This window comes from Bufo gargarizans, chromosome 2 (genome assembly GCF_014858855.1).
Source record: "Bufo gargarizans isolate SCDJY-AF-19 chromosome 2, ASM1485885v1, whole genome shotgun sequence".
Taxonomy (NCBI): Eukaryota; Metazoa; Chordata; class Amphibia; order Anura; family Bufonidae; genus Bufo; species Bufo gargarizans.
In genome coordinates, this window is record NC_058081.1 from 62,119,516 (window position 1) to 62,134,624 (window position 15,109).

The following is a 15,109-nucleotide window of genomic DNA, read 5'->3' on the forward strand; positions in this document are numbered from 1 at the left end:
GATGGGCTAACCCCTTTAAGGAACAACTGTTTTTAATTTACTGGATAATTAATAATCCTTCATAAATAATTTCATGATTTTACAGTTTTTAGAAGAAACTAGAAACAGAGAACAAATTATAAAATAAATAGGACATAAGTAAAAATAGACATTTTACTAATAGAATTATTTTTGACAGTAGACATAAAAGTTGTATAACTGAAGTGAAAAGTTGTATCACACAGGGAGAATATAGCTTATATTAAAAATAGCCTAAAAAAAAAAAAAATCAAATTTAGAAAAATTTGTCTAAATTAAGTACAACCCGGATTCCAAAAAAGTTGTGAATAAAAACTGAATGCAATGATGTGGAGATGGCAAATGTCAATATTTTATTTGTAATAGAACGTAGATGACAGATCAAACGTTTAATCCGAGTAAATGTATCATTTTAAAGGAAAAATTCGTTGATTCAAATTTTCACGGTATCAACAAATCCCCAAAAAGTTGAGATAAGTAGCAATAAGAGGCTGGAAAAAGTAAATTTGAGCATAACGAAGAGCTGGAAGACCAATTAACACTAATTAGGTCAATTGGCAACACGATTGGGTATAAAAAGAGCTTCTCAGAGTGGCAGTGTCTCTCAGAAGCCAAGATGGGTAGAGGATCACCAATTCCCACAATGTTGCGCAGAAAGATAGTGGAGCAATATCAGAAAGGTGTTACCCAGCGAAAAATTGCTAAGTCTTTGCATCTATCATCATCAACTGTGCATAACATCATCCGAAGATTCAGAGAATCTGGAACAATCTCTGTGCGTAAGGGTCAAGGCCGTAAAACCATACTGGATGCCCGTGATCTCCAGGCCCTTAAACGACACTGCACCACAAACAGGAATGCTACTGTAAAGGAAATCACAGAATGGGCTCAGGAATACTTCCAGAAACCATTGTCAGTGAACACAATCCACCGTGCCATCCGCCGTTGCCAGCTGAAACTCTACAGTGCAAAGAAGAAGCCATTTCTAAGCAAGATCCACAAGCTCAGGCGTTTTCACTGGGCCAGGGATCATTTAAAATGGAGTGTGGCAAAATGGAAGACTGTTCTGTGGTCAGACGAGTCACGATTCAAAGTTCTTTTTGGAAATCTGGGACCCCATGTCATCCGGACCAAAGAAGACAAGGACAACCCAAGTTGTTATCAACGCTCAGTTCAGAAGCCTGCATCTCTGATGGTATGGGGTTGCATGAGTGCGTGTGGCATGGGCAGCTTGCATGTCTGGAAAGGCACCATCAATGCAGAAAAATATATTCAGGTTCTAGAACAACATCTGCTCCCCTCCAGACGTCATCTCTTTCAGGGAAGACCCTGCATTTTTCAACAAGATAATGCCAGACCACATTCTGCATCAATCACAACATCATGGCTGCGTAGGAGAAGGATCTGGGTACTGAAATGGCCAGTCTGCAGTCCAGAGCTTTCACCTATAGAGAACATTTGGCGCATCATAAAGAGGAAGGTGCAACAAAGAAGGCCCAAGACGATTGAACAGTTAGAGGCCTGTATTAGACAAGAATGGGAGAGCATTCCTATTTCTAAACTTGAGAAACTGGTCTCCTCGGTCCCCAGACGTCTGTTGAGTGTAGTAAGAAGAAGGGGAGATGCCACACAGTGGTGAAATTGGCCTTGTCCCAACTTTTTGGGGATTTGTTGACACCATGAAATTCTGATTCAACATATTTTTACCTTAAAATGGTACAATTTCTCAGTTTAAACTTTTGTTCCGTGATTTATGTTCTATTCTGAATAAAATATTAGAAGTTGGCACCTCCACATCATTGCATTCAGTTTTTATTCACGATTTGTATAGTGTCCCAACTTTTTTGGAATCCGGTTTGTAAAATAAAAAATGTTATAAATTGTGCTATTAGCTTTATAGTAATACTAATATATATACAGTATTTCTAAAGTGTAAGAACTAAATTATGATACACACAAAATATGTAATGTTAAACAAAAAAAATAAAAAAAATAATGGACAGGATCATCTGTCCAAATGTTATTTTTTTTGGCTTTCATTTTTATTTTATTTAGTTTCTTTATTATTTTCTGTAACAAATAAATGCAAATATAAAAATCTAATTGCAAGGGAATATGTCATCAGAACATAACCTATTGTTTAATCAAGTTTTTGTGTGAAACATATATTTAAAGAATTTTTGGTGCTGTTATTTTAAATTTTTCATCGATGTGTAAAAAAAAATATAATCTTGCAATTTTGACACCACCACTACGCCTAATCATTGGTGCCACGGTCTGTACTGATCACTTTTCATCATTATCATCATAGGCAGGATTACAATGACAGATAACACCTCTGTATAAATAACACAATAGTTGATATCACAGCTCATCTACTCTCTCCAGTCTCTCCAGCATGCCTAGAAAACTCTTCCATAGAAGTCTAGGTGACCCGTCCAGTGTCTACGGCTCATGGTAGATGCTATAAAATGTATCTCCAAATGCTGTTAACAACAGCTCAGACAAAATGTTTAAATATAGAATAAAAAATTCTAGAATCATAGAATAAACAAAGATTTTAAAAAAGTAAGTGTGTCAATATTTGGTTTTAAATTATGGGTGAAACATTCCGTTTAAATTTAGAAGAATTTTCATTTAAAAAAAAGCTGTTTCTTGAAACTTGGGTGACAATGACCACATCATCATTGCAGCTCTGATGGGTCTTATGCCCCAGACAACTTAATGGCAAATATGTCCAGTTATTTGGTGATTTGAAAGTGATGGTCATAATCGATTTCATAGGTTTGGGAATTTGCTATTTTAAAGTTTTGGAGAACCGGGTAGACTCTCACCCACCTTTCTCAAAAATATTTTTTTAAGTTTCTAATAAATTTACAGTGATCCAATAATCTGATGCTTTCACTGACTTCTATCACATGAGAATTGACAAAAGATAAAATTAATCCTGAATTAATACAATGATTAAAATGATCTCCGATAGAACTAGAAAATTACACACAACATGCTACACAGGGTCATTTAAATATCTGTATGTAGGTTAAGAATATCAGGTCCAATTTTAGTTTCCCTATTAGTTCAGTACAAGGTTACCAATAGTACTGTTATGGCAGTGGATGTGGAACCACTGTGTCAACCAACATATTTGACTTTGGTCTTTATCCTGGCAGTCGACTGTTATTCACCCTTTAACCCCTATACAGGGATGCGGACTTCGCTGCCCAGAAGCCACCAGGCTGCTACCTCCTGGAATAGTCTCTATGTGGTTAACATCTGTCCCACTGGTGTCAGAAATGCCAGTCAGGGGCACCAAGGGATTAGACAGAATCATAATTGGGGCCAGGCTGAGGTCAGCATAAGTTTAGTAAGTCAATACAAAGGTCAGGGACAGATCAGCCAGTGAATGTCACAGCCAGTTCTGTCAGCAGGTCTGGCAGATGTTCTTCTCTACCTCTTGTATGACGTTCTTTGTTTTGGTTTCACTTTGTCATCTCCTTTCCTTCTGCCAGGTGTCAGTTATTTAGACTAATCATCTTCCTTTATATTCCCTCCCATACTGCCTCACTTTGCGGTTTATACTACTTCCTGGATGAAGTGTTCACTGCTGGAGGCTACTGCTGCTGTTTGCTCAAGATAAGTATTTTCCTTTATTGTGTTTCCTTGCTGGCTTGATTCTAGGTGACCTTGACTCCATCCGTATTAAGTGCAGGGAGCCGGTGGTCGTGTCCCCTCACTATTATAGGGTGTTCAGGTGTCACACAGTCTTAGGTATGTGGGCATGCAATCGTCTACCATTGAGACCCTTGCATGTGCATAGCAGTCAGGGAGAGCTTTTAGAGTTTTATAGGGCTCACCTATATGCTCCTTAGTTTGGGATCAAGCCAGTCGGTCGTTTATTTATAAGTTCCAGCTATCTGCAACTTCATCCGTGACAGTGAATGGTCAGAAGCCAGGAATCGGGCAGAAGTTGATACTCGGGCAGTGAAACAGATATAGCACACCTTTGCAGGAACGAACTAGGTAAACTATTGCTCAGACACTTTCCCACTGGAAAAGGTGCTTTAAGTATCTTGAGATGATCAGCCATTTGCTGGAGAAAATTAGGATGCATGCACTGGCCCTTTAAAAGCCAAGGAGAGCATGCCCTACGGGCAGACTGGAGAGGCCTAGCTGGCAAGCACAGGCCACAGTTTGTTAGGGGAGACAGAACAGGAGATCCTGGTTGCCAGACCCACTGCAAGGAAGTTGCAGGAGGACAGTGGGTCTGAGCCACCAGAGTATATGTGTTTCTGTGTTTCTCAAAGGATAGAGAGGAGCAGTTGCTGCAAGAACCTTCTGGAAGTGGTCTATCTCCCTTGAGAACAATAAGGTTGAGCACTGAAATTCAACATGTTCGATTTTTCTTTCCTGCATTAACATCTGTCGGGGAGATTTGGTGTACCCCAATACAAAGCACAGAGTTGGCTAACTTGGCCGAAATTGGTTTGTCCTTGCTACAGTGAAAAGTCTACCCATTCTTCGGAAGGAGTGTTCCCAGTTGTGCAGTCCATGTTAAGGTCAAACCATGTGGAATTACCTGGGCCAGCCCCCATCCCAGCTTAACTATTTCTTTGGCCAGCAGTGGAGACAAAGCTTCAGACATACAAATCATCTCTGCAGTACAGTACAAAGTAATATATTGATGTAATGTTGCTATACTATCTTTAACTTAATCCAACACAGATATACCCATAGAGTGATACATGGTCAATCAGTTGTTGTGGTTTTGGACTAGTTTTATCAAAGCCATCCACCTGAATTCTTTCTTTAGGAGCGGTCTAATCAAGACCCCCCTCCCCACACCTCCCTTGCTCCAGCACTTTAAACCACATCTTTTTAGGGTCACCACCTTGTACTTCCTGTATATGTCAGGACTGAGCAATGCTCTCTCGATGCCTGATGTATATTATGTGATCCAAAATTCTGCATCGAGATCCACTGTCTTCCCGATGTAGATATGAGGACACTTTCAAGTAGTCACATACATAATCCTCTTCTCACAAATGGGGTTGTTTATGTGGTTACACGTCCCCTGATACTCCAAGCCTGGACATAAAGATACTCAGACATTCCTGCTTAGCATATTTTTCTTGTTTCTTTTATTTTGTGTAGTTATTTTTCTAGTTCTATGAGAGTTTTTATTAATCGGTTATTAATACAGGCCATATTTTATATTTTATCAATCCTTATTTGGTTGTAATATCAGTAAAAGAGGGTCATTTTTTTATTACTAATAATCTTGCTCATTGCCCCCTTGACCTCTTTATTTCTTAAACTATATATAATAGGATTTAACATGGGGGTGACAGCTGTGTATAAAACTGAGTAGACCACATCCTGCACCTCTAAATGGTCTGATGGGGGATTCATATACATACATAGTCCAGTGCCATAGAAAATAATGAGGACTGTAAGGTGGGACGTGCAGGTGGAGAAGGTCTTTTTCCTACTGTTAGTGGACTTGATCACTAGAATACTTCTGATGATCTTAATGTAGGAGGTTATGCTTAGGAGAAATGGACAGAGTGCAAGTAGCATCGTTTCTACATAGAGGATGATGTGCAAGCTAGTGTTATTACAAGAGATCTTCTCCAAAGCTTTAATATCACAGAAGAAATGCTGGATTTTATCAGATCTACACAGGTCCAAGTGGTAGATTGAAACAGTCATGAATACCGAATTTGCAGACCCACAAATCCAGGTCCCCAATAAGAGGAGGATACACTTCTTCTTATTCATGATGAGGTGGTAATGTAAGGGCTTACAGACAGCCACATATCGGTCATAGGCCATCAAAGACAACAAGATGTCCTCCGTGCCAGCTGCAAACATGAAGAAATACAATTGGGCGAAGCATTGTGTGAAGGATATTGAGAAGTTTCTTGTGAGTAAAATGTCCATCAGCTTTGGAAGAGTAGAAGATGTAAAGATGATATCCACAACAGACAGGTTGCAGAGGAACATGTACATGGGGGTATGTAGGTGGACATCAATGATCACTGTTGAAATTATGATTAAATTACCCAGTAAACCTGACATATAAATACTGAAAAATATCAGGAAAAAAATATCACTCTTATCTGTATTGTTTGAAAATGCTACAATTTGGAAATGTTTGATAGATGTCCAGTTATTATCCATCTGGTATAATGTTTTCTGTAAAACAAAGAAAAAGATTAAGTATCTTTGTTCTGCCCAGCAGGGTTAGAAAATCAGTATAGTTCACTTTGCCACAGTCAGGGTAATTCAGAAGTGTTCAGTGTGGTTATAGCACCATCTAGCAGTGTATACACTACTACACCATGACATGTATATACACACAGCCTCAATCCAGTATATATACTGATACACCATGACATGTACAGTATATACACACAGCCCGAATCCAGTATATACACTGATACACCATGACATGTATATACACTAAGCCTCTATCCAGTATATACACTACTACACCATGACATGTACAGTATATACACACAGCCCAGATCCAGTATATACACTACTACACCATGACATGTATATACACACAGCCCAGATCCAGTATAAAGACTACTACACGAAGACTATTGCATTGTAGGTTATTGCAAGGCATCCTGGGAAAGAGAAGTCTCCAGGATCTCAGAGCTGTTCTATGCATGTCTCCTTCTCAAACTCCACTATCCCATACCTCCCAAGTGTCCCTCTTTTTGATCTGAGGTATTACTCGATTTACAATATTGATCCGGAATGTGTTTCCCTGGTTTCTATCTATATATTAAAGCCCACCTTGCATATCATTTCCTTATTTGATGTAATTTTGATTTTAGAAATCTTTATATTCAGATAATTTTGAAGTATATAAATATGCTGGAAAAGTGGACCTTTCACATAATAAACCGTAAGTGTCCCTCTTTGACCATTCAAAAAGTTGGGAGGTATGATATACAGGTCATGGTGTAGTAGTCTATATACTGGATCTGGGCTGTGTGTATATACAGTCATGGCCAAACTATGACACAAATATTAGTTTTCACAAAGTTTGCTGCTAAACTGCTTTTTGATCTTTGTTTCAGTTGTTTCTGTGATGTAGTGAAATATAATTACACGCACTTCATACGTTTCAAAGGCTTTTATCGACAATTACATGACATTTATGCAAAGAGTCAGTATTTGCAGTGTTGGCCCTTCTTTTTCAGGACCTCTGCAATTCGACTGGGCATGCTCTCAATCAACTTCTGGGCCAATTCCTGACTGATAGCAACCCATTCTTTCATAATCACTTCTTGAAGTTTGTCAGAATTAGTGGGTTTTTGTTTGTCCACCCGCCTCTTGAGGATTGACCACAAGTTCTCAATGGGATTAAGATCTGGGGAGTTTCCAGGCCATGGACCCAAAATGTCAACGTTTTGGTCCCCGAGCCACTTAGTTATCACTTTTGTCTTATGGCACGGTGCTCCATCGTGCTGGAAAATGCATTGTTCTCCGCCAAACTGTTGTTGGATTGTTGGAAGAAGTTGCTGTTGGAGGGTGTTTTGGTACCATTCTTTATTCATGGCTGTGTTTTTGGGCAAAATTGTGAGTGAGCCCACTCCCTTGGATGAGAAGCAACCCCACACATGAATGGTCTCAGGATGCTTTACTGTTGGCATGACACAGGACTGTTGGTAGCGCTCACCTTTTCTTCTCCGGACAAGCCTTTTTCCTGATGCCCCAAACAATCGGAAAGAGGCTTCATCGGAGAATATGACTTTGCCCCAGTCCTCAGCAGTCCATTCACCATATTTTCTGAAGAAGATCAATCTGTCCCTGATGTTTTTTTTGGAGAGAAGTGGCTTCTTTGCTGCCCTTCTTGATACCAGGCCATCTTACAAAAGTCTTGGCCTCACTGTGCGTGCAGATGCGCTCACACCTGCCTGCTGCCATTCCTGAGCAAGCTCTGCACTGGTGGCACTCCGATCCCGCAGCTAAATCCTCTTTAGAAGACGATCCTGGGCACTTGCTGGACTTTCTTGGACGCCCTGAAGCCTTCTTAACAAGAATTGAACCTCTTTCCTTGAAGTTCTTGATGATCCTATAAATTGTTGATTGAGGTGCAATCTTAGTAGCCACAATATCCTTGCCTGTGAAGCCATTTTTATGCAACGCAATGATGGATGCACGCGTTTCTTTGCAGGTCACCATGGTTAACAATGGAAGAACAATGATTTCAAGCATCACCCTCCTTTTAACAGGTCAAGTCTGCCATTTTAACCCAATCAGCCTGACATAATGATCTCCAGCCTTGTGCTTGTCAACAAGACGATTACTGAAATGATCTCAGCAGGTCCTTTAATGACAGCAATGAAATGCAGTGGAAAGTTTTTTTGGGGATTAAGTTAATTTTCATGGCAAAGAAGGACTATGCAATTCATCTGATCACTCTTCATAACATTCTGGAGTATATGCAAATTGCTATTATAAAAACTTAAGCAGCAACTTTTCCAATTTCCAATATTTATGTAATTCTCTAAACATTTGGCCACGACTGTACATTGGGGAAGAGCTACTAGAGGACAATTGGTAGCTATTGCCCAACCAAGATCTGGAGGAGACATCTGCAGCTTCCTCCAGTAGGCTGGCAAGTAGTGATGAGGAAAGTTGCGTGGGAGCTGGTGTTGTGAGCCTTTAGGCTCCTGGTTTAGAGACCGTTGAGGAGGACATCAGTGACATGCAGACAGTACTCGGTTATGATGTAGCCGATCGCAGTTGAGAGCTGGGTGACGAAGGGGCTTCATCATGATAGGGAGAAGAGGGTGGCAACTTGCGCGTGAGGCAGCAACGGAGCCAGCAAGTCGGTAGTGTAACCTGGAGTCAGCAGGGTGGCAGCAGTGGGAGGTCGTGAGCAAAACGTGCCCGGGGTAGATCACCCACTTTGCAGGAGCCTACCTGCCCAGAAAGTAGTGGTGCAAGGGTTAACGGAGGCAGTGGCCATAGCAGTCAGTCAGTGTGGAGTGTTGGGGGTAAAATCACCTACTCGTCGGTGTGGCAGATTTTTGTTAAGCCGCCGGAGGAGGTGAACATAGCCATTTGCCGAATCTGTGGGCAGAGGGTGAAGCATGGCCAGGGTGCCAATGTTGGCACCACGGCCCTGCGTCGGCATATGCAGTGTCACCATAAAGTGGCCTGGGAAAACCGTAGCTCCGATGTGGTGGTCCAGCCTGCTGCAGCAACCGCTGCATCACCCAGTGGCACGCACCTAATTTCAGGCAGTCAAGACTCCACCATGGCAGAGTGTGGCGGGGGCCAGAGTTACCCCAAGGAGAACTCGCCTGTCCCCCCAAAATGTAGAGAGACTGACCTTTGTCAAGATAAATCAGGCGTGGATCAGCCAGGATTTCCACCCACCAATGCCTGATGCATCAGATTAGATCATCCATGCTGCCTCACCCAAACCTTGACAATAGAGACCGGTTTCTTCTGGGTACCTGCCTGAGCTACTATTCTGATGCTGCCACCCGCCTGATGCCACACATCTGATGCCAAGTGCTCCTTCTTACACCCACCATCATCAGCAGGTCATGTTATTGGCAACAACCTCCCCACTCTGTCACTGGGTCACTCTGTGGTCTTCTGATGCTGCTGCCACCACACCACTCAGGTCTCCTCATGCTGCTTTTGCCACCTCCACACTATGTCATTGTGCCAGTCTGTAATCTCCTCATGCTGCTGCTGGCACCTCCACACTATGTCACCTTGCCACTCTGTGGTCTCCTCATGCTGCTGCTGCCACTTCCACACTATGTCACCCTACCACTCTGTGGTCTCCTCATGCTGCTGCCACCTCCACACTATGTCACCTTGCCACTCTGTACTCTCCTCATGCTGCTGCCAACTCACAACTCTGTCTCTGGGCCACTCTGTAGTCTCCTGATGCTGCTGCTGCCACCTCCACACACTGTCATTGTGCCACTCTGTGGCCTCCTCATGCTGCTGCCACCTCCACACTATGTCACCTTGCCAGTCTGTGGCCTCCTCATGTTGCTGCTGCCACCACACCCTCTGTCATTGTGCCACTCTGTTGTCTCCTCATGCGGCTGCCACTTAATCAATCTGTGATCTCCTCATGCCGCTGCCAAATCATCACTCTGTGGTCTTCTCATGCTGCTGCGACATCACCACTCTGTGGTCTCCTCATGCTGCTGCCACCTTACCACTATGTCATTAGGCCACTCTGTGGACTTCTCATGCTGTTCCCACCCTCCCCACTCTGTGACCGGGCCACTATTTTGCCTTTTTGGCCTTGTTGACATCATTTATTTGACTCTTCTTCTGATCTGTCAGAAGGAAGGAAAAATGTGACGCACAATGGATACTGTCTGTGTAGCAGCTGTAAGGCCTGTATGGTCCCATCAGAATTGGCTTATAATTTGGTAGCCAAAAGCAGGAGTGGGTACAAAACACAGAAGACATGCAAATATTCCGTTCACGTGTCATCTGTTTTGGATCTACTCTTGTTTTTAGCAATACTGTTGGATTACTGACCAAATGCTGACTGAGTGAAGGCTGATGCTCAACAGACAGGATTCGTTTTTTGGGGGTTATTGTTCTGACGGATCAGAGGAAGGGCAAAATAATCAGTGACGTCAACACACAAACTTACTGCTAACACCCTCTCCACTCTGTCAGAGGGGCTCTACTTGTATAAGCGTTTAATAAAACAGGTTCAGTAGACATCTATATGGAATCAGCTGACGATGGTGTAAAAGGAGTGCGCTCTTTCATGCTATAATAGGAGCTTGGGCCTCTGCACGGTTCTTTATACCTGGCGCTAACATTGACCTGTAAGGCTGAGTTCACACTTGAGTTATTTGGTCAGTTTTAAGTGGAGTGTGCAGTGTGATTCTAAGAGCGACGTCTGTCATCTGCATGTCATACTGACTCACAGTATTATTTTACTACCACAGCAGACTCCCTATGCGTGTTACTGCAATGCACAGTGTTCTACACCACTATACAGGCTCTCTGCAGCCAGGAAATAGCCTTTTTTTTGTTATGTGATTCGCTACAAATAAATTCTAATTGAATATTTTTGGGGAAGATTCGGCGAACCGGCCAAATCGAATTTTTGAGAAATTCGCTCATCTCTACTTAATACTTATACATGTTTTTTGTATTCTTGTAGTTTTACCACACATATACAATCTTTCACTTACGTGCATCGCACAGAGAGTACAACCTGTTGACCAATAAACAAGTTAGACTACAAAGTCCTCTTATTTAGACGACAGGAATGGGTTATGCTGAATATCAGACTGCACACTATGTGAACGTGTAAGAAGACAGAACAATCTTCGCTTTTTTAAAATAAAGTTTGGCGAAAGAAAATTGGCCATATATCCATTTAAGAGTTTTCTTTTAGATTTTTATAGGTTTTTTTTTATGTGATGTTTTTCAAAAATTGCAACTAGAGAGAGCCTCTATTACAGCTTTCATGCTCCATTTCAGAAGAAGACCTCATGTACATGGCTAGCTTATGCCTCTATAATATGTAACCCATAGCGCCAATGAATCTATGAGAAAAAGCTTCCATGTGCCTCGGCATAAAATCTGAAGGAACCAAAAGATAAAATGTCGACTCACACCAGACTATGGTCACCATATTACTCTGATATATGTGAGGAGTTAGTCAGGGGGTTATCCCCATGTTTAATAATATTTGATATACAGATGTCTTACAGAGAAATTCTTCCCTAAATGCGTTTCTATTCAAGAATACAATGTTTCAAGGAGGCAATTTACACCATTCATGGAGTGCCTATGGGTTCATAATATGGACCTGTATGCCATAGTACAACATTTTAGCACAGATATTAATGTGTGCCCAAACAGCAGTTGATGACCATATAGGGGGTATTGTCGTATGTGGGAAAAATTATGTAACAAACTTTGGAGTGCTTTTTCTCCTATTGCCACTTGTAAAAATGAAACTTTTTCCACAGGAATGCGATTTCAGAGCCCAATATGTTGTGCCCATCCTGTGCCGGTGTAGCTAAGCACAGATATTAATGAGGATTTCCTCTGTAGCCAATTATGGCATATCAGTAGGATGAGCCCTAACCTGCCGACTGTACTGTACACTATTCAATAAATGTTATTATATAAAGTAAAACAAGTGCACATTTTTTTCCTATCTCTGTGATTGAGAGAGATAAACTTGGAAAAGTAATCAGAAAAATATTACCTTAACGATGGCATGAATTCTTTAGTCTTGCAGCTTCTCATTGACGTTGAGAGGGATTTATATACATTTCTCAATGTTACAAAGTCTCATCCTTACCCACAGGGAACATAAAGCAGGTCAGGGACTGCAATTACATATACAATACATATAAATAACATTCTGAAACCTCCCGGGAGATTTTATGTGTTTAAATTCTCCATTATCTTGTGTTACATTTATCTTAACAAGCTTTAATAGTCAACAGTATAAAAAAAATGTTTTTCTGAAATGAACTGTGCAAGTGAATATAAGAAATTTTGTAATATATCTTATCAAAAAATATGCTTCCTTCTCCTCTTATCAGACTCCTCTCCTGCTCCTCCCTCCTCTTCACTAACTCTCAGTTCGTTGCTCAAATTGCCTGCACACTATGGAGAGGGGATGAGGAAAGAAGGGGAATTGCTTATTTAACTACTGGATTCACATCTAAACTGTTTAGCTCTGCTGTGTAATGTCCTCCATTACTAGTGTTGCAGAAAGTTAGGAAGCAGGATCCCCTGTTTCTCCATGTCCTATAGTAGGTCTGGGCAGACATGAAACTAACTAGTTTCTGCCCAACATGTCTGAATTTTTGTGTTATTCTTTATGTACCATGTCAGCTTTTTCTAAAAAATGACACTAAAAAAAGATTGCTTTAAACCTATAATGTAAAATAATTTTTTTTATCACTTTTTATTAAAAAAAATTCTGGGAGGTGACCAATATATATTTTTGACTTTACCGTTTCACCATTTGCCGTATGGGATGAGTATTTTTATATTTAAATAGTATGGGAGTTATTACATTTGGCGATGCACTGTTTTTAGTTTTTTTTAATTGTATTTTTATGTTAATTTGGGGGGAAAAGGGAGTGATTTTTTTAAAACTTTTTTTTACACTACTTAACCCCTTAAGGACTCAGCCCTATTTCACCTTAAGGACTTGGCCATTTTTTGCAAATCTGACCAGTGTCCCTTTAAGTGCTCATAATTTTAAAACGCTTTGACTTACACAGGTCGTTTTTCATCACATATTGTACTTCATGACACTGCTAAAATTGGGTCAAAAAAGTTAATTTTTTTTGCACAAAAAAAAAAAAATTTTTACCAAAAATTTCAAAAAATTAGCAAATTTCAAAGTTTCAGTTTCTCTACTTCTGTAATACATAGTAATACCCCCAAAATTGTGATGGATTTACATTCCCCATATGTCTACTTCATGTTTGTAGCATTTTGGGAATGATATTTTATTTTTTGGGGATGTTACAAGGCTTAGAAGTTTAGAAGCAAATTTAGAAATTTTTCAGAAATCTTCAAAATCCCACTTTTTATGGACCAGTTCAGGTTTGAAGTCATATTGTGAGGCTTAGATAATAGAAACCTCCCAAAAATTACCCCATTCTAGAAACTACACCACTCAAGGTATTCAAAACAGTTTTTTCAAACTTTGTTAACCCTTTAGGTGTTCCACAAGAGTTAATGGCAGATGGAGAAACAATTTAGAAATTTCTATTTTTTGGAAAATTTTCCAATATAATCAATTTTTTACAGGAGTAAAACAAGGGTTAACTGCCAAACAAAACTCAAAATGGGTTGCCCTGATTCTGTAGTTTGCAGAAACACCCCATATGTGGTCGTAAACTACTGTTTGGCCAAACGGCAGGACATAGAAGGAGGGGAACACCATATGGGTTTTGGAAGGCAGATTTTGCAGGACTGGTTTTGTTTATACCATGTCCCATTTGAAGCCCCCTGTTGCACCCCTAGAATAGAAATTTCAAAAAAGTGACTCCATCTAAGAAAGTACACCCCTTAAAGGGCTTCTGTCACCCCACAAAAGTCATTTTTTTTTTTGGGATAGTTACATTACTTATAGCGCGATATAGGAGAATATAATCTTGTCACTTACTTTGATGCGGCCGTTTCTTTAGAAAACGAAGTTTTATAATATGTAAATCCGGTCTCTACCAGCAAGTAGGGCATCTACTTGCTGGTAGCCGCAGCAGAAAACCGCCCTCTCGTCGTGTTGATTGACAGGGCCAGCCGTGATCTCCTCCTCCGGCCGGCCCTGTCAGTATTTCAAAAATCGCGCGCCTCTGTTCATTCGGCGCAGGCGCTCTGAGATGAGGAGGCTCGTCTCCTCAGAACTCCCTCAGTGCGCCTGCGCCGATGACAGAGAAGACGTACATGGCAACCTGTACCAAGTAGACCGCAACTTTTTTGTACCATGCCCGGGTTTTGCGCATGGCATTATATGGCTTGAGGACTTGATCAGAGAGATCAACTCCTCCCATATACCGATTGTAGTCGACGATACAATCGGGCTTGAGGACCGTGGCCGTGGTACCTCGCACAGAGACTGGGGTGGTGCTGTTACCGTGGATTGTGGACAGCATAAGGACATCCCTCTTGTCCTTATACCTGACCAGCAACAGGTTTCCACTGGTAAGTGCACGGGTCTCACCCCTGGGGATAGGTACCTGGAGGGGGTGGGCAGGGAGGCCGCGTTGATTTTTACGCACGGTCCCACAAGCGAACGTGGATCTGGCGGCAAGGGACCTGAACAAGGGAATGCTGGTATAAAAGTTATCCATGTACAAGTGGTAACCGTTATCCAGCAGTGGGTACATAAGGTCCCACCAGTGGCGTACCGCCCATAGAGGCAGACCACGCCACTGCTATGGGGCCCGCGGCACTGGGGGGCCCGTAGCGCAGATAAGGCCCCGCCCGCTGATGACCAGCAGCCGGCTATGCGGCTGCTTTTCTCCCCAGGGCCCCCCCCCCATGTTTAGCTGAATCGCCTCCCAGAGGCGCGGCTAAGTCCTAGACACCC

At 41.5% G+C, this 15,109-nt stretch overlaps 1 protein-coding gene across 1 annotated transcript; it reads right to left on the bottom strand.

Moving 5' to 3' along the window:
• Window positions 1–5,259: 5,259 nt before the first annotated feature.
• Window positions 5,260–6,198, bottom strand: LOC122925634 (olfactory receptor 1-like). Its single transcript, XM_044276981.1, has one exon. It carries the CDS (start codon window positions 6,196–6,198, stop codon window positions 5,260–5,262), a length of 939 nt encoding a protein of 312 aa, XP_044132916.1.
• Window positions 6,199–15,109: the final 8,911 nt, after the last annotated feature.